Genomic DNA, 26,577 nt, shown 5'->3' with positions numbered 1-26,577 from the left:
TAGAGATGACTAGTAGGAAAGAAAACAAGTACACTGGTAGGATTTAACCCATAGCTGTCTCTGGAGTGTGGAAGCCTGAGTCAGGCTATGTGCTCTCAGAGAGGAACCTCCTCTGGTGATGGGTGCCTTTACTGGGAAAAAAGTGCAGAAACAAGACAATGCATCTCCTCAGTGCTGGCCAAGGGGCCTGCTGAGATTCTTTCAAGGCAATTGCAATGCTTCTACTATTAGTACTGATAAGAAAAGAGAGTTATAGCTCAGCAGCCACCCTAATTTCAGCTATTAGACATTAATTTCTAGCTTGCTTCTGACTCGCATACAAAAGTTTATTACAGCACCTGTTTGCAGAGTGAGCACTGAATCCCTTCTCCATTTTAACATGATGGGAATTTTCTGTGCAAAGAACCTTGCAATGAGAAGGATCAGCTTAAAGTCTGGCCTAATCCTACTTGGATTCAAACCGTTAAGAAGGGGAGGGGTGCATTTCATTCTCCAACATTCTTGGCTAAATGCCTGCTAAATCCCTGTTTGCCTTTCCAGATCCATTTAGCAGGTCAAGCACCTTCAGCGGCCTTGGGAACTTAGGCAGCAATGCCTTTGGAGGATTAGGCAGTCATGCTCTGAGTAAGTACTGGCTGGGTTACTGCAGACAAATATCCCTTCCAGAAAAGCCACATGCTAATATTTACAGCAGCTGGTGGTAGTTTTTAAAGAAGTTTAATTCCTAACCTCCATTCTCCTATCTGAAAACACTGCACCTAAGATTTCCAGGTCTCTGCGGTGGGAGCTTTTCTGCATGTCACAGAGATCAGTGGCTGTGCTCTGTGCCTCCTCTCTGCTGAGGGTTGCTACCTTGTGTGCTCAGAGAGACACTGGAGCTGCAAAACCCCACCAAGCTCTGGGACCCTGTGGGCACCTAAAGTAACACCCTTCACCAGCGAAGATGCACAGTGGAGCAGCTATTGATACTTCTTCCAATTTGTGTAGATATCCTCTGTAACCATTGACTGAAGTTGAAATTACCTGTATAAAATAATTTTACTTCAAAAACATGTTACCTGTAGGCAAAACGTGCTTGAGAGTCACACATAAAGAGAGCACATAAAAGACCGTGCTTGTGCATCTCATGGTGCAACAGGAATCGGCTGAAGATGGATGGAGGAAAATCGAATGACTGTTCTGAAAAGCCTACAGCCAAGCTCTGTGTTTATACACACACATACATACCACCAAATACTCTGGGTTCTTCAACAAAAAAGTCCCTGAAGCATCAGCTGCAGGCAGCTGATTGCTTGTAACTATGCACAAATTAAAGTTTCTACCAGAGAGAGGAGCTGAAGAAAAATACTGCTTTAGTGCTGGAGCCCTTGCCTGGGGTGGGTGGAGAAGAGAAGCTGGGCATTTTCAGTAGTCTCTGAGTTATTGAGGTGTATAAAGCTTCCTCCAACAACAGCCTTAAAAGTGCTGGTGGATCTTACACCCAGTGTTGGAATTATCTATGTCCACTCACTAGTTGCTCCCCCTCACCATTAAAAAGTCTTGAAAGGACAGTTCTGGTTGTGACTAATATTGTGAAAAATGTCTGTATAATTATTTGGTTTGAATTATTTTTAACTCTTCCTCCCCCTGCCGTTATTCTAGCTCACAACAACATTTTTACTCACAAAGATGGCCCAAACCTGCAGAATTTCAATAACCCCCATGAACCATGGAATAGACTCCACCGGACCCCGCCGTCCTTCCCAACACCTCCACAGTGGCCCAAGCCCACAGACTCAGAGCGAAGCTCCTCGGTGACAAACCATGACAGGGACAGAGAGCGGGAGCGGGAGCCCGAGAAGAGGGATCTTTCTCTGAGCAAAGATGACAGAGACAAAGAGAGGTGAGCACTGTGGGCTTCTGACCACTTCCTCCTGGGACTATTCTTCCTCTCTGTTTTTTCTGTTTTCCCGAAAATGTTGCTTGTCCTTAAAGCAGCTGAGAGGCCTTTCCCTCAGATAAGTACAAGTACTAGCATCACCAAAAAAATTCCTCTTCACCTTTTAGGATTTGTCTTCTGTGGAAATATGGTAAACTAGCCCCTGCTAGTAGGTTAACAAAAAGCACCAGGCTGAGGAATTGGGTGTGTTGCTGTGGTTTCAGTGTATACTTGGCTGTTTTCAATGCAGCTGCTTTAGGATTGCTGTGCATCCTTAAATGGTGATGGTAGCATTGTGATGGGTCCTTTGGAAACAGTCATAGTTCTCATTAATGTACAGATATGCTGATGAATTCAAATGCTAGCTGGACATTAACGAGATAAAAATGCAAATGCCTGTATCTGGAGCAGTGTGCATGAATCCATTAGCAAAACTGATTTTAAAAAATTGCATTGTGGGCAAACGCTTATTAACGATGACAGGCCTGTATCACCTGGGCTATAGTTACTTCATTAGCTCCCAGTTACATGATTTTGAAGCTGTGAAGCCCTTTATATTTCAGAGCCCAGTCGTCTCCAACAGGCTACTTCTTTGTAGGCAGTAACAGCCTGCACGTCTTAGATGTGTGTGCTTGACTAGTGATAGGGGTTCATAGTTTGCCTGAAGAGCTTTTAATGAGATCTTCAGGAAATACCTGTGAACAAGATTGTATGGCAGCAATAGGCTGAGAATCATCTTACTTTAAATGTTAAATTGTCTGACATCCTTGCACACAGATACTGTTCAGGTAGGAAGCTCCCTTCTAGTGAATTCTAGTGGAATTCATTTGCAGACCAAGGTTACTTTACTCCCAAGAGTGTTCACACAGGGGTTAACAGCTCTATTACATTTCTATTAATTTAGCTTAAGCTGTCCCCAGCATCCCTATTTGGACATGGTTTTAATAAACCACATCCTTGACCAGCAATCATGACTACCACAGAGGAAGAAAGCTGGGTTAGCAAATGCAACCATAAGGGATAAATACTTACACAACTCCCCAAAACACCTCCAGCTTTCAGTGCTCAGGTCTTAGAGCTCTCAAAAGCAAACACAGCATAAAACTTAGGCATCAGTGAACCTCTCAGCTGCATAATGCAGTTCTCTCAATCACACCATGATATTTTGCATTTAAAGTGTCTCTCATTCAGAGCAAAGTGCTTTTAGAAAGTGAGCACTATTTATTCCCCTGTTAAAAAGGTGGGATTAACTGTGACTAATTGGCTTGCTCAGAGGCAGAGGTGCAGTTGGAAATGTAAACCTTTGTGCCTCTCTTTCTAAACCATGGATGTTGTCATCAAACCCCTTGTTTGTCACAGCAGGTCCTCTTGAAACACAGCTCAGTTGCTCAGTCTCGTGGCCAATTCAAGCATGTTCCTCCTGAAGTACCTGGTGTACCTGCAAGAACTGCCAACAACAAAAACTCCTGCAGCTCCATAGGAAAATCAGCCTCACCTTATGGCTGCTTCCAGTCAACAAGGCTGACTTGGGAATGACCTGCATATATTTCTGTAGGCTTCTGTTTTGTGTGCCTGGATCCATATTTTTGGAAAGGAACCTGAGTTTTATAGCTGAGAAAGAAGGTCGTTGTCTAGCAGCAGGATGTACACATGAACACACAATAAGCTTTTTTTTAAGAAAAATAAGTTGTCTAGAATTCTTCTTTCCCTACATTTCTCAGTGAAATGGTCTTAGGGTGAATATAATCTTGCAGCCACATCCCCAATTTAGTCCCACATTTGTGAACATTTAACTTTTTTTGTCTTTGAAGTATGTAAAGGCAGCTACTGCATGTCCCTTAGCATAGCATCACAGCTGCAGCTGATGTTTGCAGAGTTTTCCAAATCCTGAGCAATCTCAAAGTGTACAACTGGACACAGCACTGTGCACGCCCAACATCACGAGTGTATTTGTTCACACATAACCAAGGATGTACCTTCTGTGTTTTTACAGAGACCTCCTGGATAAAAACAGACATTCGAACAGATCCTCACCGGCATCAGCCCCAGTGACGCACCAGATAAGCAATCTCATCCGCAGCAACAGCCAGAGCTCCAGCGATGCCATCAGGCAGGTCAGCCTCGGGGAGAGGGAGAGGTCCAAGGAGCCTGAGCGAGAGCACCCTGACCGGCTGAGAGAGCCACCCATAGCTGAACACAAGATCAAAGAGAGCCGTTCTCCAGTGAAGGAAACTCCAAGCCATGATAAGAGACCCTCTGAGGACAACACAAAGCCAGTAATCCAGTCTGTATCCCCATACAGCAAACCTGCACTAAGTGAGAGCCTGAAGCTTACCAATCTAATGAGCAAGGACATGGAGAGAAAGGCAGAGCTTCCCAGCGACCTCCAGAAGATTAAAAATGACATCAAAGTCAAGGAGGAGAGGAAGGAAGACAGTGATGTGCTGGTGGTTGGGTCTGAGCCTTCCCAGCACTCCCGGTCAGTGGAGCATCCCCCACCGCCCACTCTCCATGGATTATCATTGCCTCACTCGATGGCTGCCTCCATGCCCATCTCCATGGGCAGCGTGCACCAGATGAACAACATGAATGTCCTGGACCGCAGCAGGATGATGACCCCGCTCATAGGCATGAACCCTTTGTCGGGAAGAGAGAGGCTGCCGCATCCCGGATTTTCTTGGGACCCGATGAGGGACCCGTTGCGAGATGCCTACCGGAGCTTAGACCTGCACCGTCGAATGGACTTCCAGCTCCGGACGGATCCTATCCATAGGTTTCCTACCACCTCTGGCTTTTATGACCATGAGCGTTCCTACAGAGACAGGGAACCACACGACTACAACCACGAGAACCTTCTGGAAGCCCGCCGAGAGCAGGAGCGGTTGCGGCAAGTGGAGGAGCGCGAGCGCTTGCACTTACGGGAAGAACTTGAGCGTGCCAGAATGCACCACTTGCACTCATCCCCCATCGAAAGCCACCTGGCACATGTGCCATCCTTCATGCCTCATTTGAGCGGGATGCATTACCCCAGACTGAGTCCATCCACTGCCATGCACAACGGGATTTTGAACAGGAACCCGCCGACCGCAGCGCTGAGCGCGCCGCCGCCTCTCGTACCAGCCAGCAGCACCAGACCTGCCTCCCCTCGCAGGACTACTCCACTCACAAACTCAGAGTCCAGGGACTATTCCCCCTCTAGGAACCCCAAAGAAGTAGAGGCACGATAGTCCCCAACATTGAATTTTAAACTCACCTGTACATAAAACAAGCAAGCAAACAAACAAACAAAAAAAAAACACAAACAGGAAAAAAAAACCAACAAAAAAAGAAAACAACAAACCTTTTACAAAATGCACTGCTGTAAACTTTTTTTTTAATGTAAAATTTGTAGAAGTTAAGCACATTTCCATAAAGAACGGGGTTGGGGACTTTCCAACAAGAAGGTTGCTGAGAATGGGAATTTAATATATAGGTATTGATTTTTGGTTTTGTTTTTTGTTTCTGTGCTAAAAAAAATGAGTTAAGAATATCAAGTTTGTACATTTTTTCCCAAATGTGAGAAACATTTTTAATGGATTTGTATTTTTTTTAATTTTGTGCTCTTTATTCACTTAAAAAAAGAAGAAATTTTGCTTTTGTTTTTAGTTAAATTTGCATTTTAAAGGCCTCAGATCCTTAAGAAAAAAATACCCAGGGTTTCTTAAAAGTATTATTTATGGAAATACTGTAGTTTTACAGTCCACTGTGAGGTTCCCTTCTGAGGCCAATTGATCACTTACCTTGGTACTTTGGAACCGAAGTTACAGATATATATTAAAATATTAATAATAATAATAATGTACAAAACTGTTTGTTTTTTGCCTTATTATATTATGCAGAAATTTAAGAGGAATTTTTTTTGACTTCTTGTTTTAAACAAAAAAAAAAAAAGAAAACAAACTGTAAATATTCTGTTAATATAAATGTACACCAATATTAAATTCTTAACATAGGTAGACTTTATAAAAATGGTTTCTAGAACCACTCTGGTTATTTGTTAACATGGTTACAACTCATACTCTTGTCACAGTCAGAAGTTCACACTCAGAAAGCTCAGTACGGCATATATACTTCAACTATGCAAGAACTTGGAGGCAGGTCTTAGTGGATGTTGGGGGGAGGAAGGTTTTAAAAAAAAAATTTAAAAAAAAAAAAAAAACAACCCAAAAACAACCAACTCGCAACTCTGGAGACATAATGGCAATGGCATGTGAACAGGAAGAAGGCTGCTTGTGTTTAACAAAAAAAAAAGAGACTGAATTTTTTTGTACAAACACAAGGGACAGTTCGTCAAGGAAAGAGAAAGACACACGCTCCTGGAAGGGAATTTTGGTTTCCTACTTTTCAAGCTGGCAAAAGCAGATGGAACTGGCACAGTACCATGCGGCAGACCCTTTCCTTATTTTTTTCCTTTTTTTTTTCTCTTTTTTTGTGTTGTGGGCAGGATCGCTGGCAAGCAAGGACAATTTTCCGTGGACCCCTTGTGCTAATTGTGCAGTGTTCTTATTGGAATCTGTATACAAGACAAAGTAGAATTTTAGGAGTGCAAAAAAAAAGTCTAATGGTTGATTAAAAAAAAAAAGAAATTCTGATATATTATCTATAGTACATGAAGACCATAAGCAAATGTTTGTTTCAGTGTGGTTCTGCCTTGAACTGCTTTTTGGCATGATTTATTTTTTATTTCCGATTTTACTTTTCATCCATATGTAAATTTTGCCATGTTTTACTTGCTGTACCATCCCCCCTTCCCTTATTTTATTTTTCAGTGTCCATGTTTTATATATCCTGGGCTTTTTCTCTCTAGTTAATTCAGCCATCCGCTACTATTTTCTTGGCTCTGTAACTCTTGTTTCCCCCCCTCCCCGTCCTCCCCCCTGCACCCCCTGTAATTTTAAACATTCAGTTTCCTTGTAGATCAATGAAGATAAATACAACATTGATTTTGGATGAAAAAGGCAGTTGAGTGTTTGTGTGTCGTAGCCAGCGCTGTTGACTCGAGGCTAATGGTTTATTGACGGCTGGGAGGAGGCAGCTGGCGGAAGGGGCTGGTGCTGGGACAGGGATTTGCTTCTGCCTGTGAATCCTTCCCAGCAGAAGGAGCACGGTCCGTGACACGCTCTGGAGGCCGTGGCTGCTGTCGGGATTTGGGGTTTGGGGAGGAGAGCGGAGCGGTGCCGCCCGCCCTGCAGCATCTCCACCCCACGGCCCGGGGACACCTGGGGCTCTGCGCCTCGGGGGCTGGGCCAGCATCTCCTGCTGGGGGAAAGAAGGACAGAAAAGGAAGCGTGCAGCAGCTCATTTGGAGGGACCCTGCTGCCGGCGTCACCACGGGAAGTTTATCGCCTCAGGCGCTGCTCTCCACTTCCCATTTGCTTCCCCAGCCTTTCCCGTGGGCTGAGCCATCTGCGGGGGGATGGAGCCGTGCCCCGAACCCCTCGCGCTCCGCGGCTGATGGAGCGGTGGGCGACGGTGCTTTAGGAGCATGTTACAGCTTCTGGGTTTAGGTTTGCGTGTGACTAAATTACTGAGCATGAAAAAATAAAATGAAATAAAATTGCAGGGTCCTTAATCTGATGAAAGGAGGCTTAAAACAAAATAGGCACTAAAAATCAGCACCTGCTCTCCCAGCTGAAATTGGAGGAACATAGAACACATGGTGGATGTGAAAAGCGTGTTGGACTCAGCATAAAGATTCATAGTGCTGGCTCGGGGATTGTAATTCTCCTGGTGCTAGTGTCCAACATGGGATCTTGCTTGACACCATCTCTGACATGGACCTGCATAAATGAGCCCCCCTAACCTCTGTTAAGAGTCCATAGCTGCATCTTCCTGATGCAGGTATGTGTGAGCAAGGAGGTTGTTCCTGCAAACTTCAGAAAAAAATACAAAAATGGACCATGCCCTTTGGAAGCATTTGGTCTGTGTAGGACTTAAAAGTGAGCATTAAATCAATGCCATGCTCCCCTGGCATTCCTGAAGGATTGCTTATTGCAGCCACCCTGCTGCCAGAAGAATTCATCATGACTGATGTTGTGGAGGTCTGAATATTAAAAGAAAATCAGCGGTTTGCCATTTACTGTATTAGGAGGCATTGCTCTCCCACCTTCGGAGGATGACCCATCAATAATGCTGCACTACAGTGGGATTCCTGTGGAATTACGCAGTGTCGAGTATCAGCCTTCTCACAAAATGGTTCATCATGATTAATGGTATTATTACCTAAACAGAGAAACTAATTAATTCAGCCTTATTCCTTTAAGCCACCCCAGCTGAGCTGCCTTCTGCTAAAAGAAGGGGTGCAGAAGGACTTCCTGGGTTTTATGCATTTCTACCACTGTTCAGCTTTCATTTTGTGCCATTTTCACCATTTTTATTCTACTTTTGGCTGTTTCCCTAAAGACTTCCCTCAGCCACCAAAAAAGGATGGAATTTAGCAAACAAATGACAGTGGGTGGGAGGAAGAAGATTGGATTTGGAAGGTTCATTGCTTGCCTCAGTCAACCTGTGTTTAAAAAGACACTCAGGAAACTGTAAGGAGGGAGACCAGTGGTTGCACGTCAGTTACCTTTTGTCCCAAATGCCACATGCCCTCCGGGGCTCCGTGGAAGATGTGTGCATCAGCTTCAGTTAGTGGGGGCCACTCTTGGCCCAGTCAGTAAAATGGACAACCAGGATATCAGGGAGTGAGGGAAAAAGCCACTCTTCAAAGCTGTAACAAATTCTCAGATCACTTGTCAAAAATAGTAACTGTTCCTTGACAAAAAGATCTAGTGCTTCCCTAAAAAGCCAGCTTTATTGCCTAAAATAAGCATATGGGAATTGTCCTTTTCAGCCTATAGAGATACCATAAATATTTAGTTAGCTGTTGGTGACCTGGAGTTAGACAAACAGAGGGTTGATGCAGGGGAGCCCAAGGACTCGGCAGCAGGCTGAGCTTCCACTGTCAGCTCTGCAACGCCAGCATCGCCTGGGCCCAGAGGAAGGAAAGCATAAGAAGCCAACTAGTCAGGAATGCAATATCCTGAGAGCTTAGGGAAGAGCGAGACACACCAGCTGTGCTTCGGGCAGCCCAGCAAGTGCCAGAATGAGAGCAGAGGTAGATCAGTGGTGTGCAGCTCAGGCTGGAGCCGAGAAACCATCAACAGTGGGGAAAACAAGATTTGTGTTTTCCTTGGCTTGTGCCAAGCAAAAAAAAAAAAAGGAAACCCTTCCCTTACCTCCCTCAGGGAATTCCTTTTTGCCAAAGTCTTAAGAAAATAGTTGTGTTGCAGTGTTGGGGGATTTTGGTAGTGGTCTTGAGAGGCCAAAATGGCATTGCCTGTCACCAAAACCTGGGTGTCCCCACGCCAACACCCCTTGCAGAGCTCTCCGCAGTGCTTCTTGGTGCCCCTTTGCACGTGCAGTTTGCTTTGGGGATAGTCCAGCTAAGGAAATAAAGAGAAACGGGGCTTGGACAAACAAATTTAGCACTTTTGCTCAAATCCTGGGGAGCTGGTAGCCCAGGGCTTAGCTCAGAAACACGGTGCTTTGGGAAGAGCAGGGCAGGTCATGGGCTCAGCCTCAAACTGGGCATCACTGTGGGCAATCAGCATTGTCCGGGGGAGCCGCTTCATGTCCACCTGTGTCCAGCAATATGGCATCCCCCTGCTGAGGCCACAGCTCTTGCACAGTATCAAGATCAATACTTTGTAAGGAAAATGCCTTTTCCAGTAGTGCACTGTATTATGTGAAACTGAATAAAAAGCAAGGAGTGGGGGAAGGCTACACCAGGCCTAAATTACAGGCTCCCATTTCTGAACATAATGGAGAAAAAGAAGAATCAAATGATGTTTTGAAGTTTAACTTGGAAAATATTTTTCCAAAGCCTTTGAGGGATGTGTGTGTGAAGTAAAAAGGTCGGCTCCCCTCATTCCAGCCCCTGCTGCTGCAGCACAGCTGGAGGCTCCCTGCGCAGCGGCTGGGACCTCCTTGCAGGTGTCGGCACGGCAATTTCTTTGTCTCCTCACAAAAAACCTTCTGCTCCATTAAGCTTCCCTAATTGCTGCATTTATCATCAGCCATTTTCTGCTTGTTCCCTTCCTCATTCAGCGAGGATGTGTCAAAATAGAGATCCACCCGCCGTCCCTCCGAGATGAAGCTGTTCGAGGCACCGGCTGCTCAATTGGCCGTTCAGCAGAAGGTCCCTCATTACCGGCTCGGCGGCAGCTCGTGTGTCACACACATCACAGCAGCCGGCCTGTGCTGGCCGGGTGTCAGGCCCTTTGCACTGAGCCTTGATAAATAGCTGAAAGGAGAAAAATACAGGGTTTATTTTTTGACTCAAAACCCAGCCAGCTTCGTCCTCCTCCTCCTCCAGCTCCTGATTGGAATTCACGCAGCGAAGTGCAGCTGCCCGCAGCAGGGTGAAGCCCTTCATCTCCCCCCAAAGCAGTTTGAGGAGCAGAGGATGTGTTAGACACCCAAAGGAGATGGGGCCCAGCTCACACCCACATCGGCCTTGGTCATACACCAGCGGCAGGAGGAACCCTGGAAGAAAACCACTGTGGCTCAGTGGGGCGGGCAGGCTTCTGCAGCTGCTTTCCAGAGGAGTTGCCATCATATACGAGGTCATAATTAGCTCTTCTGCAACATTTGCTCACTGTTTTATCAAAAACACTTTTAAAATAAATACTATTATTTCAGGGAAAGGAAAAACCAGTCAATACACTGAAGGAAGTGACCAACTTTTCAAAAGTGCTCTGCTCCCTTCCACAGCGTCCCCTTCTCTCCAGCATTTGCAGCTGATGAAGGGCCAGAGCCCAGCGACGTTCCCCAGATGCACTGGTGGTGGTGGGATCACTCAGAGGAAATTGCAAAGCAGAAGAACTCTGCAAATCCAAATTCAAAGTGCTGGCCAGTGAAAAACACAGTGGTGAGGAACAAGTTTGGGGAAGCTTTTAGGTTTCATTATTCAAAAATCTTTCTTTTTGAGTGCTATAAAAAAGCCTCCTCCTGTGGAGGGAACAAAGGAAAAGGGATTAATTTTATAGGGCTTTTTTCAAAACTAAGATGGTTCCGGATTTTTGGTTTGTTAATGGACATCTAAGAAACTACAGAGAGTGAAAAATATCCAGCAAGGGAACCTCATCTGAGGGGTGATTTGCACTAAGCCCCTTTGGACAGGGGAGGTGGTAGTACCATAAAGCACACTGTTACAGCTTCCATTTAAAAGAAACCCACCTTAACTCCCAGCACATACCACTGGTGGCCCTGAAAAGGCTGAAAGCTGTGCTCTGCTGTCATGGGGCTCTGCAGGTTAACCATGTGTCTGCAGCTGGGAAGCAGGGATCGAAAGCAGCCCAGCTATTGAAGGAATTAGTTCAGCTGCTGGGGCCAGCTCTGGAGGTAACGCACGGCCAGATTAGCCTTTCCAAGAGCTCAGCAATTTCTTCCATGTCCTATGGAATTTCACTAGCCCAGCTCTGCAGAATTTAAAGGTTAAGCCTCAGGCACGACGCAGCTACTTTGCTGTCAGATACAGAATCAATGCCACTTCTCTGCCCAGCACATCGGGGCACTGGGCTGCCAATGGCCCGTGCCCAGGGTACAGCAGAGCCACAGGAGGAAGGAGACCCTCTCCCACCTGGGTCTGCAAAGTCCACACCAGCCTGTTTGGACCACTACTGACAGATCTTGTGGCAAAGGCACAGTACAGTTTTTCCACACCCTGCCTCCAATGTGTTCACTGGATGACTTCACGCAGCCAGACATGGCCAAAAATGTGCCTCTGTGAACTAATGAATTGGTTTAATTGTATGCCAAACCTGAGAGCAGCCAAAAGTAACAAAGTTTACAATCCTGTGGTCTCATTTACAAGGGGATAATACAGAAACTGTTTATTTTGTGAGATGTTAGAGTGAGTCGGGAGAAAATTACAGCCCCTATATAATATTAATAATAATCAACATCATAAAAATACTTTTAATAGGAAACACTGATGGTTGTTTTGCTCCCTTAACTTGCACTATTGTTCCAGCCCGTCTGGCTGCCAGCTCACAGGGCAGGGGGTGTTGATTCCCTGGAGGCCAAGCTGGCTCCACAGCCACAGCAGCTCACAGCAGCTTCACACTTAAGAGTTTAATAATCGCTCTGGCTGTAGCGCGGTAGCACCCATGGGAGGATCCACAGGGGCAGATGATGCTTCACAGGGCCATGGAAAGAGATCCAGGGGAGGAAGGAGATGCCAGGATGCCTGGAAGCTGCCTGGAAGCTGCTGGGAGAGCATGGCCGAGGTCCCCAGCCCAGAAGGAACAGGCTGGGCGGGGAGGTGGGAGCAGCAGCTCTGCAGCTTTTGGAAGACGTGCGAGCCACGCCCTTTGCCAAGGGATGGAGGTGCAAGATCAGCCTGCATCGCCCTTGCAGCTGTGTCCCCAGGCAGGAGGGAGAGCCTGGCAGGTTTAGGGACACATCCCTACTGCCCTGGCACATGCTCCGGGAACGCCCCACTGGCAGCTGGTGCCAGCTCGGCCCAGTGGCAGTGGCTCCACTCCTGCTGCTCTCCAGGACAGGGCACCAGAGCTGTGACACTGCCAGCGCAGGAGCAGGAGCCTCCTGGGCTGGAGACAGCCGTGAGCCCAGCGTTGTGGGCACTGGCACGGGCTCCAACACCACAAAGCAGTGACCAGGTGAAGCAGGTGACAACATCCTTGTACAAGGACAGTCTCAGGCTTTCAGCCTTTTTCAAGCCACTGCAGCAGGAGCCCTGGCTCCATCTTCACTTGTGCACAGGTTGCCCAGCGTGGGGGTCCCCCGGGCTCCAGCACCCCGTTCACTCCAGCCAAGGGCTCCAGAGAGGTGGGGACTTGCAAGAAGGGCTCTGGGATGAGGGACAGTCCTAAATATGGTAAAATTGCCATAACTGGCTTATTTTTCCTGCAGAAGAGATGAGGCCCATATGAAGCTCAGCAGCTGGGTGAACGGCTGTGTCACCAAAGGCAGTTGAACGGGAATGCAAGAGGGGGAAAAATAAATAAATACGTTCGTACATCCCCATGAAATGAGCCCCTCCCCATTCAGCCATTTCCCTTTATTTCTTCCTTTTAGAGGCAGGGTTATCGGGTCTAACATCACATCCAAACATTTCAGCACTAGCATTATACGGGATGCTCCAAGGTCAGCGCCTGCAGCTGTAAACTCATTAGTCTTGTCTTTTGTGAGAGAAGAAAGCCTCTTCATTCCGCTCTCGCCCCCTTCCCCCCTAATTAAAATTAAGGTATTTCCTGGCCAAAAGTCATTTCTGCATTCATTCATCTCAATTCTTTTCTGTTTGGATAAACCACCCTTTGGTACTCCCAGGGTGTTATGTATACAAACTATAAACTCTTAATGGTCCTGCAGTGTGTTATGACTGGCCTAAAGAGCTAAAGCAGGCTCCGAAAAAGTGGTTCTTGGCAACGCTGTGTATGGAGTTCAGGCTCATCAGTCATATGCAATTAGAGATTAAAAGTGCTTGATGGACTATAGGGGAGACCAGCACAGAGGGAGATTAGGAATGTAGGAGAGAAAAGGCAAACAAAAGCTTTTATCTCGGCACAGCAGTTGCTACTACAAAAGCAGCAATGGAAGGACAGTCCCCATTTTCCAGAGGCACCCGCGGCCTTTCCAGCTCGAGGGCCCCAGCATGCCCCATCTCTGTTCTGTTGACCACCCACATCTCCAGCAGGGTGATGCAGGTCCTCGGGAACACCAGGGCTGGTGGCTGTTGCCCAGGGAGGGCTCGGGAAGGCCAGGCTCTGGAGGAGGCTCATGCTGCAGCCCAGGATTTCCAGCCCTCGCTTCCAGCTGCCCGCAGGCACAGTGCCTGGCAAACCAAACTCCCCCCAGCTACTGGCAAGGGCCAATCTGCCCAGAACAGGGGCATCTGGGAGGCATCAGAAGCCTGATGGGTCTATGGGGATGGGGAGGGAACAGTAGCTCTTCCTCTTAGAACAAAGGGGAGTTTCCCCATTAGGCTGCTCTTGCCCTGAAGGGGAGGTGGGTCGTTGTCATGTAAATACTTTTGAAAGGTTTGTGGCCATTTATTTCTTGTTTTGCTGAGTGTGGGAGCCTGCTGCATGCTGAAATAGGCTATGGGGCACAGCAGCTCCCTGATGACCATCCCTGCTGGATGCTCCCAAGGACAGGAAAAAGCAGAACACAGGGGTTGGCAGGGACTCTTCCCCTCTCCTTCCACACCCTCAGCCTATGCAACCTCTCCAATTTGGGCAGGCTTAAAATGCTGGGCTAACATAAGATACAGGGAGACACAGAAATTATGTTTCTCCCAGCAGAGAAATATTTGGGTTCGTAGACTGAAGGCAGTTTGTGCTTTATGTAAGGGGAAAAGTCTGAGCAGCTCTTCAGAGCACAGTGGTCACCACAGTCTGATAAACTGTTTCTTATAGTATCAGGAGACACAAGTGAGACTTGGTACTTTGTGGCCTTCTTGGTGAGGCTCAGAGTGTCCACCCTGGAAAAGCCAGGAGCCTTCCCTCCTTTCTGTGCCCACAGCACAGTTGTGCTTCCATCCATTTGTTTTTCCTACCCACAGCTAAGAAGAGAGCCATGGAGGTACCTGGCCTGCCCAGCCTGAAGGAAGGAGCTGACTCTTTATGGAGTTTCATTATAGAAGTCTCAATCAGCCATTAGAGGTTCATTTAAATGGGTTTTCTTGAGCATTAATAGAATATGGTAGTGCATTCATAGCCAGCTTTCCTCAGGTTTTACTGAAAGTGGTATAAGTGGGTTTCTTCAAGTACATGTGATTGCTCGTAGCCACTGAAGTTGATTTGAATCACTTGCTACCAGGCTCACCAATTTAGCCTGATAAATTGTGCATTATTAAATGGGGGAAGGGAACAAAGCTGTGTTCTCCCAGAGAAGAAAATGCAGGATTTCTCATCAATGAGGAATGATTCCTCTCATCAGCACAGTCTGAAAAAGGCCATAATGAACCATTTGCACCTAAGAGCACAAGCCTTCAGTCTACTACATTCCTGATCAGTCCTTGAACTCCGAGATTTGGAGATGATGGGCTCTGCCCAGAGCCAGCCATGAGGTAAATCTGACCAGCAACTCTATGTGTTTAGGTAAGAGTGTGCTTATATCAGTGTTGCCTGGCCATGCTCATCAGCCATCACAGCCATCCTCTGTACAGGTGGCTCTGCCCTTCTGCTCAGGAGCACTCGTAGGCTGCAAACTGTGCATGAAGAGGGATTCAACCCCTCACCCCCAGCATTATTCTTGCTAAAGTAACAAACATATTTGGAAGGCTTTTTCTTTGTGTTGAATAGGAAGCATCTGCCATGTAGGAAATAACTGTCTGACTCTGGGGAGCTGGCCTCACCCTCACCCACACAAGCCACTTGCCAGCCTACTGGTGATCACACAGGAGGTCATGCATTGGGGTTTGGGAAGGGGCTGGTCTCCATTACTGCTGTAATGAGAGTATTGTTTTGGGCTGATGTTCTGAAATGCATTTTAGGCGGTTTCAAACCAGACCCCAGCTGCAACAGTGTCTGGGTATGCAAATAATCCACTCTGTTTGGATGACAATGAATTTAGTGTTTTTAATGTACTGCGTAAGTACGAGGCTTTCTGGATCCCACTGCTCCGTCAAGACTGGTGTCCTGCTTAAGTGTCCCAGCATGCGTGGGGCTGTGTAATCTGGTCCCAGGCTGCATTTCCCCATCTCACCGGGCTTATTAAAGCCCTGCTGTGTGACAGCCCCGTGCGCAGGCTGTGCTGCGGCCCCGCAGGGCCCCGGCTCCGTGCGGCTCCCGCTCACACTCGTGGCCTGATGGATGGACCCGTGTTAATGAGCTCCGAAGGGAACCACATGGAGCCCTCCTTGCTGGAGGCATAAGCCTCTAAGGGAGGGAGTTAAAAGGGGGCAAAAAAGAGCAGTAGAGAAAAGGGATAGGCTCCAGATAGCTCCTTTGGGGATGTGAGGGTTGTGCTTGATTAAAAGCAGTGCTTTATGAAAATGTTATTTGCTATGCTTGGAAGATGACATTCAGTGCAATAAGAGCGTGCAGCAAACCTAATATGGTCCCTGTGGAAAGGGCTGAGGTGTGGGCCTGTGGATGCATCCTGCCCTCTTATCTTTGATCCCTTCTCTGCAGTAGCTGGGTTTTTCCTCCTGGTACTGGGAGGTTCCACTTTCTCCCAAATATGTAGGCATCCTTACTCTGTGCCAGTGTGCAAGGAATGATGTGGAAAACCTCTTTGATGAGGAGATTCTCGCCAGCAGAGGACTGTGACTGCTTCGCTGGGAGAAAAGGATGACTGGTACCCAAATCTCTACCCTCCAATCTGGTTCTGAACTCACAGGGTGTATTTGTTTTGGCTGCCATCAGCTTGGTTACACCAGCACAGCTGGAATGAGCCTTTCAGAAGGTGATGCACAGATCTATTTCCAAGTAGTTTGCACTAGACTTTGTCTGGATGCATTTGATTTTTAATGCTTTCCCAGAACTCTTGTAAATTTTTTATTTCTGCTGAAAGCAGGAGAAACTAGCTGCTGTGCGCAGAATAAAGTTGATTGTCTACAAAGTTTAATGCTGTTTTCTTGCTCTATTATTTGGCCGTTCTGTGTTTGTGCAAAACTGGTTTAAAGCTCACTCAGAGCTCCTGGACTGTGCAAGGAAGAGAAAGGGGAACAGTTATTTCTCTGCTCTGCCAAAATATACAAAATTTTATGTACCATGGTGGAAAGTTAAGGTGAAAAGGGCTGGATGTGAGACAAGAAACATTTCTTTAATTTTCTCTACTTTTTTTAACAGGATTTGCTGTTGCTTTGAAAGCCTCCTGCTATTTTACAGGCAATAAAAAAGAGAGACTGAAAGCATTTATTTCCTGAGACCTGCTTGTTTCTTGAGCTCTGTTAAACTGAGCTTGCCTAGCAAAGGAAGGAGCAGCATGAGCCCAGCGGACCCTTCACCCAGCTGGGGAGACCAGGGTTTGCCTGCCTGGCCCTAATAACTGAAAGCTTCATCTTGCTTTGCAGCCCTTGTGCTGTGCCCTGTCCTGTGCAGCCCTGGGAGCTCCTGAGGATGGGACCTGCTTCTCTGGAGCCAGGTGAGCTCCTGGGTGCTGGGAGGCTGTGCAGGTGAGCAGCTCCCTCCTCTCTGCCTACGTCGATGACTGCTCTGGGCTCACAGATAGGACTGAAGATTTTACCCAGCCAGAGGCTGCTGGCTGCACCAACAGCCCCCTGCTCGGCCCACAGTGTCAGGCAGTGCCCTTCCCAAGGGCTGGTAGGGGCTGCAGGTGGCAACAGAGCCTCAGGTGTGGCCCATCCCCCGCTCCCAGATCATCCCCTTCTGATGGAGCACTACCTCATCCCAGAGACATCATTCCCCTTGTGCAGACCATCAGTCACAGGAAGGTGGTGAGAGGCTGAGTTCTTCTGTCACAGGCTGTGTCCAGGGCTCCAGCAGGACGGTGACCCTGTGCTTCCAGTGAGTCTCAACTGCTGGCAAATCCAGGCCATGGACATGAAGGTCAAAGCTGCAGCTGCACATGAATGTTCACAGACCGTTTCAGAAGCATGTGCTGTAAATGAGAGGATGTGTGAAATCAAAAATATTTTCACATGATTCTCATACAGTTTAGCCTTCCTTTGACCCACAGCTTTACTTTCACTTACTGCCATTGTTTTTGGCTGAAAATTACAAAGCTGAAAGAGCATCTGTTCCAAATAATGCTGGTCAGGCTTCTGGATAACAGCTTGGCAGCTTCCTGCCAGGAGCAGTTGCTGTGGCTTCTTGATTACTCTTAAGTATTCAATGTTTTGAGGAGGATAAGAAAGTATCATGAGGATATCATTATCCCTTCCAAAATACTTATTAGCAAAAATGATGGGAGTACAGCCACAAGTTGTACAAAAGCTAGTATTTTATCTTTTAAACAGAATAAATAAATAAAAACAAACCCCATTGCTGAGTCTGTGACTTAATCTCTCCAGCAGCAATAGCTGGAGACTGAGAGTTACTGAACCTGCAAGCCCAGGGGTTGCTGATGGGATCTTGTGTACACAAATCCTGTGCTGGTCTGCATTGCTGCCAGATGGAAACGCACAGCAGGCTCCTTGTGTTTCTTGGGATAGGGTAGGAAGATCTGGTTTTCTCCTGATTTACTTGCCTGCTGGTTTCTCTGGTATCTTGGATGACTCTTGTTTGTGAACATGCCTGCAAGTTTCTCAGCATTTTTTCCTCTCCTTTCCCTCAGTTCAGATTATTCCCTAGCTCATAGTACTTTTCTGTTATCTGTTCAGATGGTTAAACTAGAAATTAAATGGAGTAAAAAGTTATTACATTGAAAAAAAAATAAGAAACTTCTAATTTTTTTGGCTGAATTCCCTTGACTAAATTATATGGGGTTTTTATTTGCTACAGCAGGTCCCCAGGCTCCTGACTAATGGTGCAAAATGTTAATGGTTTCTCTCCCTTTCCTGCACTCTTCCACCCATGCCCCAACTAATATCATGGTCTGTCCATCCTGAGTGGGTTTTTTGGGTTGCTTTTTCTTTTCTTTTAAAAGAAAAATTGTAATAATGCATTGTAATAATGCTAGTGCAAGCACACATGGGCCATGTGGTTACCCCTAGGCTGTCTAAACTTCACAGGATGCAGGTTATCAAAGAAACGATAAGAGGGCAATCAGCCAGATTGCCACACTTGTCAATAATTTACACCTATGTGTAAATAAATATTTTCTTGCAATCATGTTTCTATGCCTGAAGGTAGACAGCTGAGTTTTTCAAGAGTAAAATTGATATTGCAATGTTGGGCTATGAAACAGCACTGCAAGAAGTGGATTCTTGGGATCCCATGGAGGAGCAGGCTGAAGAAGGCCAGGAGGTTTTAGCTAAAGTGGGTGCCTGAAGGTTACATCCTCCTCTGGAGTGTTTGGGGTTTGGGAATAAACAGAGCTTCCTTGGCAGAGACCAGCCCTGAGTTAGGGACAGACACGGGGTGGGAGAGGCTTCAGGAGCCACTTGCCCAAAGCACAATCCCCCATTAATTACCAGGAAGGTTTCCTTGTGCTGTACATTCCAAGAGGCTTTGCTTGGCAGCCCTGTCAATCATTCCCAGTGCACTCTAAGAGGGGAAATTTGGGCAGTTTGTAATTCTTTGGTGCCTGCTGTGTGTTGAACACAGACTTTTGCATCTGCCCTGCTGCTGGTGTACCAAGCAAATGCTTTGGGGGGGCTGTTTTGCCTTGGGATGGGGGCATGTGAACAGCTGGCAAAGCAGAGTCATATCCCTCCTACTCCCACGTGCTGTAGAAGCCAAAAGCTCGCTGAAATGTTCATTTTTCTAACACCCTGCAAGACATGACCCAGCCCTGCATTCTGGGGCCCATCATGCACAAACCAGCTGCAGGTGGCGAGAGGGCAGATTACAAAAGCATCATTTCAAATCTTTGGGCTTATTCTCATACCAAAAAGGCTACAAACAACTTTTCCCTGGGTTTTCCATGTAATGAAGCTCAATATTTCAAAGGCAGTGAAAAGGAAAAAAAAAAACCCAAACTAAAATAAATATAATGTAGTGGAATTGTTATTCCCCAAACCATCATTAAGAATGTAGGAACCCACAATTTGAGCTGCATTTTAAGGATGTTGCTGAAAAAGCCTAAGCAGAGCACAAACAAACAAACAAAAAAGGTGATTTTATGGGTATGACATCCCCAGCAACCTCAACCTGACCCTGCAGTGACCTACAGAATGACCACAGATTTGTGGTTTAGGCTTGATTACTTCATACTGAGCTTTCCAAGCAGTGGAGTGGTGAGGGATGTTTTGTTTTGTTTCCTTGCCCCTTTTTGGCACTGCTGTGGGCAGTTTTGGTGTGAAGCAGCTGGACAAAGTAGCCTGGAGGTGCTTTGCAGCCGCAGAACGTTTCCACAGGGAGATGTAAAACACTGGAGCTAAAACCAGGAGTTTGCCACCACAGGGTGACCTTCTGTGAGCTGTACAGCTCCTGCAGTGCACCTGGTGCTGGGGTAAGGGCGTGCCTGATGTAACTGGGATGGATTGGTGAATGTGGAGGTTATAAATTCAGTGATTTATAGCCTGTGCCAGACCCTGTACCAAAGGTTTCAGTGCTCTACAGGGGCTGCATTCCCACTCAGCTTCTCATTCTCACTAGTGCTACCCTAAAGCTGAGGAAAGGGGCAGCCTTTAATGATCAGGTTTGGGGCACTCACATGAACTTAAAAACAGGGGCAGCTGAGCCAGCTCAACTCCCAGAGCATCCCCTTCTGATGGAGCACTACCTCATCCCAGAGACATCATTCCCCTTGTGCAGACCATCAGTCACAGGAAGGTGGTGAGAGGCTGAGTTCTTCTGTCATAACAGCTCCACTTTCATTCCTTGAGGTAATTTGTAGCCTATATAATCATAGCAATTACATACAACCACTCTTAGCTGCATAGCTTAATTACAACTAATGCACGTCATTTCAATTAATTTTAATTATACGGAAAATGTGAAGAGTCTGTTACTCCATTGTTAAAATCATTTGGGACAAACAAGACTAAAGTGCTAAATTTCATAGAGGACCTAGTTATTAATTTTAACTCACTAATGAATGGATGTATCTCTAAATTCTCTGAAGATATAGTCTCTACTTGAAGAGTCAGTGCTGTAGATTTATGGATATGCCAGCTTGTACAGAGATATTCAGTCCCAGCTTTAAATGCAAACTATTGCTGTCTCAAGCAATACTACCAAAGATACTTCATGTTAATTAAAAGTAACCACCTTAAAATTAACATCCACTGTTGCTGAAATATCACTGTGTGGACATAGTTCTGGCAAAATAAATGTAGGCATGACCATTTACTTGGAATAATTTTAGCTTCTAATTAATCCAACAATTTTCTAAGACATTGAAATCTACCTCCTATCAGCCCATTTCTATTTAGTCTTTGAAAGAAAATGCTTCATGCTCCTCAGGCAAGTTTGGAAAGCCTTATTTATGATATGTACTATTTTTATCTGCTCTTAAATACAACTCCCTTACAAATAAAATGTTTCTGGAGTTTGCTACATTAAAAGGAAAAGAAAACATAGCAGAAACTTTGAGTCCAGTTTTAAAGCATAAAAGGGTTTATCTTATCTAGACCAACCAGTACAGGATAACCAGTGTTATCTTATCACCACATATTGATGTCAGGGTTTAAAAGGACTTGAGGCTGTTATGCTACACGGAGCAGAACTCCTACACTGATAAACACTGATAAAGCTGCAGTGCTCTAATCTAAACTACACCTTCTTTCTGCCCCAAATACACATGAGAAGAGCCAGAAACATTTTTTTCCTTGCACAGCACAATCCTCTGAGTGAGGGTGGGCTCCTTGTCCCACTGGTGCTGCTGGGGAAGGTCCCTGAGCAGAGCCAAGGCTGACAACAGCCTTGAGGAAAAGAAACAAAACCTGTCACCAGGCCGAGCTGTGCCCATGGGGATTGCTGAGCTCCAGCCTTACAGGAATAACCTGAACCAAAAGCATGGGGTTTGTCAAAGGGTGATGTTCATGTGAGAAGGCAATGAATGGGTCTAAACCCAGTTCCCCTCTGAAGCGTCAGCAGCCCACACTTGCAGTGCTGACTGCACTGGCTCCAACCTTTCACCAGCCTGGCTGGAATCAGCTGTAGTTTCTTTAGGAAGGGATGCTCAGCCCTAAGGAATTTGATTGGAGAAAAAGAGGTACACACAAAGTGAATCAGGTCCTGCAAAGTGAGAGCTTGTCAGGTGTGGGATGGAGGCTGGGAACCAAGCTGCATAAGTGCTTTCTTCTTGCCTGAGTAACGTGGGTGCCAGCGACTGATGTTAATGCAATCTTCCTGTGCTAAGCCATGGAATCAGCCTTCAAAAGGAGCAACATGGATACCAATTAATAGTGGATGTTAATGACTTCAGGGGTCGTGCTTTGCCCTGCACTGCCAGGTGCTGCACTCCAGTGCTGCTCACTGACAGCACCAGGCTCTGGACATAACCTACAGCTGGCCTAAGTTTGCTTCAGGGTTTGCTTGAGGGAAAGGATTTCTCTCCAGGCTGTGGTGAGGGCATGGGTGTGACACTGATAACATTGAGGCTGTTGGAGCCAAGGAGAAACCAAGTCATGGACAAGGTCCTGGCTCACCTCTGCCTGCACACAGCCCGTCAGTGGGAGTGGTGCAGTGCAACAAGGCAAAGGGCACAAGGGTGTACAGTAGAAATAAGGATGTACAACATCAGTAACCAACATGAAAGCTCATAGCAAGGACCAAAGTACAAGGCAGAAACAGTCGTGCTGCAGATGTTCAAAGTGTAGTACATAGGACACCCACACAATCTGTGCATGAACTCAGAGCTTGACACCTCTTGCCTGCTCGTGCAATTCCAATTAAATTTGGGTGCATTAATCTCTCTGTTCTTAATAGAAACTCACTTGCTTGCTCTCTCTCACCTCCATTTTCTGCCAAATGCAGATAAAACACCCAGTCAGCCCTCTGCTTATTTGATCCTAAGGTGAAGCGATCAAACACACTTGCAGCCTCACTGAAGGATCACACAGAATGAGAAAGTGGCCTGCAAGGCAGATTAGTGAAATCACTTCCATTACAGCTCCAGGCACGGACAGTTGCTGTCTTGGCACGTTTCATTTATGGCAAGCCTAACTTTCCTACCTTTCCCTTCAGTTCTGCTGTGGTGCTGGTGTCCCTTTCTCTGGCTACTCAGGTTAAAACCCCACACTTCAGAAGCATGGCAGCCTTGAAGGGCCTGATGTTACATTCTACCATGAGCTGCACCAGCTTCTTTTATTTCAGTAGAGCTGCTCCACCCAGATGTAGATGTCATGACACATATGGTACAACACACATCCTCTCCGTGTTGCCTTGAGCTGACAGAGTGTGATTCCCAGCCGTGTGGCAGCAGAGCCATTGCTCTACAGTCCTGGGGACCAAGATTCTGCTCACTCTTTCCACGCTTTTTTATAAACAATATGTGGCAATTTCACCAATTAAGTGTGTGGGGAAGCAGCGAGTTTGGATCAGATGCACACAGCAGCTGCCACAGCATGACTGCGCAGCACAGAGAGGCTGCAAGCACTTAAGCAAGACAGAATTATCATAGCACAAGATTAGTTCAGATATCATAAAGCACTGTTCCAACAGCTCCCCACCAGGAAATCTCCACCCATCCCTGCAGTAAGATGTGTATCCATCTTATAATGTTAATTGTGCTGGCCCTGCCACTTTGCCTTGGTTTCTGTAGGCAGCTCAATGTAACAAACCTGGACAGTAAGGGCATCCTAGTGCTGGGGTGCACAGTCTGAAAATGAATAAAGGTAAGTCATGTAGTTCTGCTGAACCTGTAGTTTAAAGCTTCTAATTGCTAACTTTCATCTTTTACCAGCATAAATAATAAATGTGGCATGTTCCCCATTTTCCATCACCACCACATTATTAAAGCAATAAAACAATTTCAAAGGTGTGGTTATCATAAGCTAATGGCACCTCTAGGGGATTACCAACACCCCAGGAGACTTCTTAATCTTAAAAAACCCGGTACCCACTGTCAGTCTCTATTAGCCCTGTTGTGTGCCAGCATGTGCACAGCGGGCCCTGCTCATGCAATGCCACTCGTCACACAGGACGAGCCAAGTGACACAACCGCGGGCATAATTAGGTCAGAAGATGCTTCCAGGCAGACAATTAAATAAAGGAGTAGAACCCTGCAATCACACAGAGCTCAGATGATGCACACACACAGGTAACCCAGCTGCCTACAAACCAGCTGCAGCTCCCTCCAGCCCAGTTCAGAGAGAAGGGAGAGAATCCCCCTTACGGGGAGAACTGGGGAGCAAGTGCTCCCTGCAGAGCACTGCAGAGTGAATGCAGAGAGGTCTCCTTGCTGCACACCTGAGAGCAGCTCCTCAAGAGCAGGCTGCTGGGAAGGGAGTAGGTGACTTCGAGGGAGCCACCCGCCTGCCTGGAGGCATCACATGGTGGGGTTTTGGTGTGCTGACAGCAGACCTGTCTCTGAAGGTGAGCCTCCCGTCTGCCACATCGGGTGATTTGGGAGCACTCCTTACACAACACTGCCTTGTGAATACACCTCCCTTACCTCCCCAGTCTCTGTAATCTTGGAATGACATCATCGGGAATTAGTTAGTTAGTTTTAGTATCTGCTGGGGCGTTAAGCCCAAGCTATTTAGCACATCAAAACAACAGTATTAGCAAACAGACCTTCCTTTAAGGTAATTACGCACCAAGGAGACTGCCTTATCTTTCATCTCCTGTTTATTTTGCTAACAGTCACCCAGATTCTTTAGGTAATACCTTCCCTGCTATCAGTTATCAAAGCAATGATGGAGGTGGAAGACAGCTGAATGCACTAAGCTCCAACAGCAAAAGCCTCACAGGTGGGAGGAGGTGGAGGAGGAGGAGGGACAGCTGAATAAGGGTGAGGGAGGAGGACTGTCTGTCTCTGCCTTTGTCTGCCTATCAGCAGCACTAAGTTTGGAGTTCTGATCCTACAGGACTTTGCACAGCCTGGAGCAGGGATGGGATTTGGAGGACGTGCCCCACACTCTGTCATGCCATGGAGGCTTCAGGTGAACACAGGCTTTTGCTAATTGCCCCTGCAAATGATCACAGTGAATCTTCAGTTTCGACTGTGCCCACACTTCACCATCATCCTCAGTGAAGATAAAGGGGGCAAGAGTGGGAATGGGCATAAGGCAGAGCACAACAGCCTCGAAGATCAATATCAGGCTAAGCAAGGTCTTTAGGTGCGTACTGCCATCCATCCCCCCACATGAAGCATGAATTCACACCCTGTGGTAGGCAGCAGAAGGCACCAGTGTGACCAGTGTCTTAGCCATATCATCCAGAAAGCACACTGGGAACTGAGCTGCTTGACCGCATGCCTTAAAATAATAATGAACAAAGGAATCTTAGGAACATTTCAAAAGTCCTGCAGAAGGGGATGAGGGGGGAGTGAGTCATAAATATCTCAGTGATATTAAAGCAATGGAGTGCTTGACTTTGGGGAGAAGTACTGCAAACTGGAGAGTCTTTGTTGTGGTTGCTGTGAGGATCTGATAGGCCAAGAGGCCAGTTGTGGAGGTAAAAATACTAGTACTGTGACTCGTCCAAAGGATGCAGTACCTGTGTCCAGTCTCTCAAGTGCATTCAAAAGAAAAGAGCAGTGAAATGCCTTGAGAGAACAAGACCTTGGAGAAAATCATAGTGCAATGCTCAAATTGAAAGCCTGCCAGCAACAAGACTGAACATAAGATGTAGGATCTGTCTCCATTAAGAAAAGAGCAGAGGGAAATGGAAGTAGCTCTCACTGTAAGCGGTGCTGGGACACGAGGTAGAAAATAACGCGAGCGTGCTGTGTAGCGCCCATTGATTCACCAGCAGGGAGCACGGGGAGTGAGCACTGAGCCTCCTCCCTCTCCTCACTTACCGAGCAAAGCTGCACAGACCAGGAACAGGGTCTGTCCTGCAGTCACTGGGATGGACTGGAGCGCACTGGCACTCTGAGCAGCTCTGCCATCTGTGTGTCCTTCAGGGGGAACTTTCTCACAGGCTTTAATAAAGGAGAGCTTTAGGGGCTGTGGCAGCCCCCAGCCAGCCTCCAGCTCTGCCCCTTTTTTTCAGGACAGGTTGTATCGTATTTGACCTCAGAGCATGAGGGTTGAAAATAAAAGCCTATCTGGATGAAATACAGGAATGCTGACAAGGGGAAGCGTGTTTTGGGGACACAGTCTACATATGCTTTCGTCCTGCATTCAAACTAAAACAAAGGGTGAAAAGTATGCTTTAAATTCACTCAGCATCTCATTTTGTTCTGTTGTTAGACATGATTGCTGCCATTCAAACATTTCTATTTCTTTTATGGGCCTATTTATAATGTTATATCCACGAATTAAATGACAAAATAATATTTTCTGCTAGTTACAACTAAGCAACAGACGACTGATACTATACTGGCAGAAAATAGGGTGAAAATTAAATATCCAAACAATTTTCAAACAGGAATCAATAACCATCTGGAAGTTACTGTAATCTTATATTTAGTAAAACTATGTAGATACTAAGAGGAAAATCTTTTAACATTCAGAAGATAATGTAATTACGGCTGATAAGCAGAACAATTGGGGGAGTTATTCTGGTTTTTATAGCTTTTTCATATGTGACTGATGGAAACTAATATAAATCCTTTTGGGCATTGGCACAATCATGCAGATGACAAAAGCATGAACTGTAAACAAAGGACTGCAGGAAGTGAATGCACTGTGTTACAGAAGGACATCCAGGAATGTGTGATTCATTCATAGCTGAATACAAAGAGTAAATTGGGATACCAGAGCACTCTGCTGACTCCACTAAATGGGGAGATTTTTTAATGCACCTGGAGGAATATTAACAAAAAAGGACCTAGATAGACTAGAAAGCAACCAAATAGGGAGATTTAATGTGGAAAACTCCAAGTAAATCTGTCTAGGGAAAACTAATCCAAAACACAGATGTTTTCCTGGAGAGAGAAATCTTGAAAGCAATCATGTTAAAGCAGACAAGGAATGACAACAGTTA

The 26,577-nt window shown here is 46.3% G+C and overlaps 1 protein-coding gene across 17 annotated transcripts in view; it reads left to right on the top strand.

The window, feature by feature from the left end:
* Window positions 1-6,914, top strand: part of FBRSL1 (fibrosin like 1) — a 508,067-nt gene extending 501,153 nt beyond the window's left edge. For 16 of the 17 annotated variants that reach the window (XM_042035136.1, XM_042035142.1, XM_042035140.1 and 13 more), the window contains 3 exons: window positions 541-624; window positions 1,642-1,882; window positions 3,912-6,914. In XM_042035136.1, the coding sequence (XP_041891070.1) occupies window positions 541-624; window positions 1,642-1,882; window positions 3,912-5,145 (1,559 nt within the window). In that variant the 3' untranslated portion in view covers window positions 5,146-6,914. The remainder of the gene's footprint in view (window positions 1-540; window positions 625-1,641; window positions 1,883-3,911) is intronic. The other variant, XM_042035134.1, reaches the window with a different exon arrangement.
* Window positions 6,915-26,577: the final 19,663 nt, after the last annotated feature.

Source organism: Corvus kubaryi, unplaced genomic scaffold (genome assembly GCF_017639235.1).
Source record: "Corvus kubaryi isolate FWS band 111438036 unplaced genomic scaffold, C.kubaryi_AGA036_p1.0 37382, whole genome shotgun sequence".
NCBI lineage: Eukaryota > Metazoa > Chordata > Aves > Passeriformes > Corvidae > Corvus > Corvus kubaryi.
The sequence above is the reverse complement of the archived record's forward strand: the minus strand, read 5'-3'. Positions and strand labels throughout refer to the sequence as shown.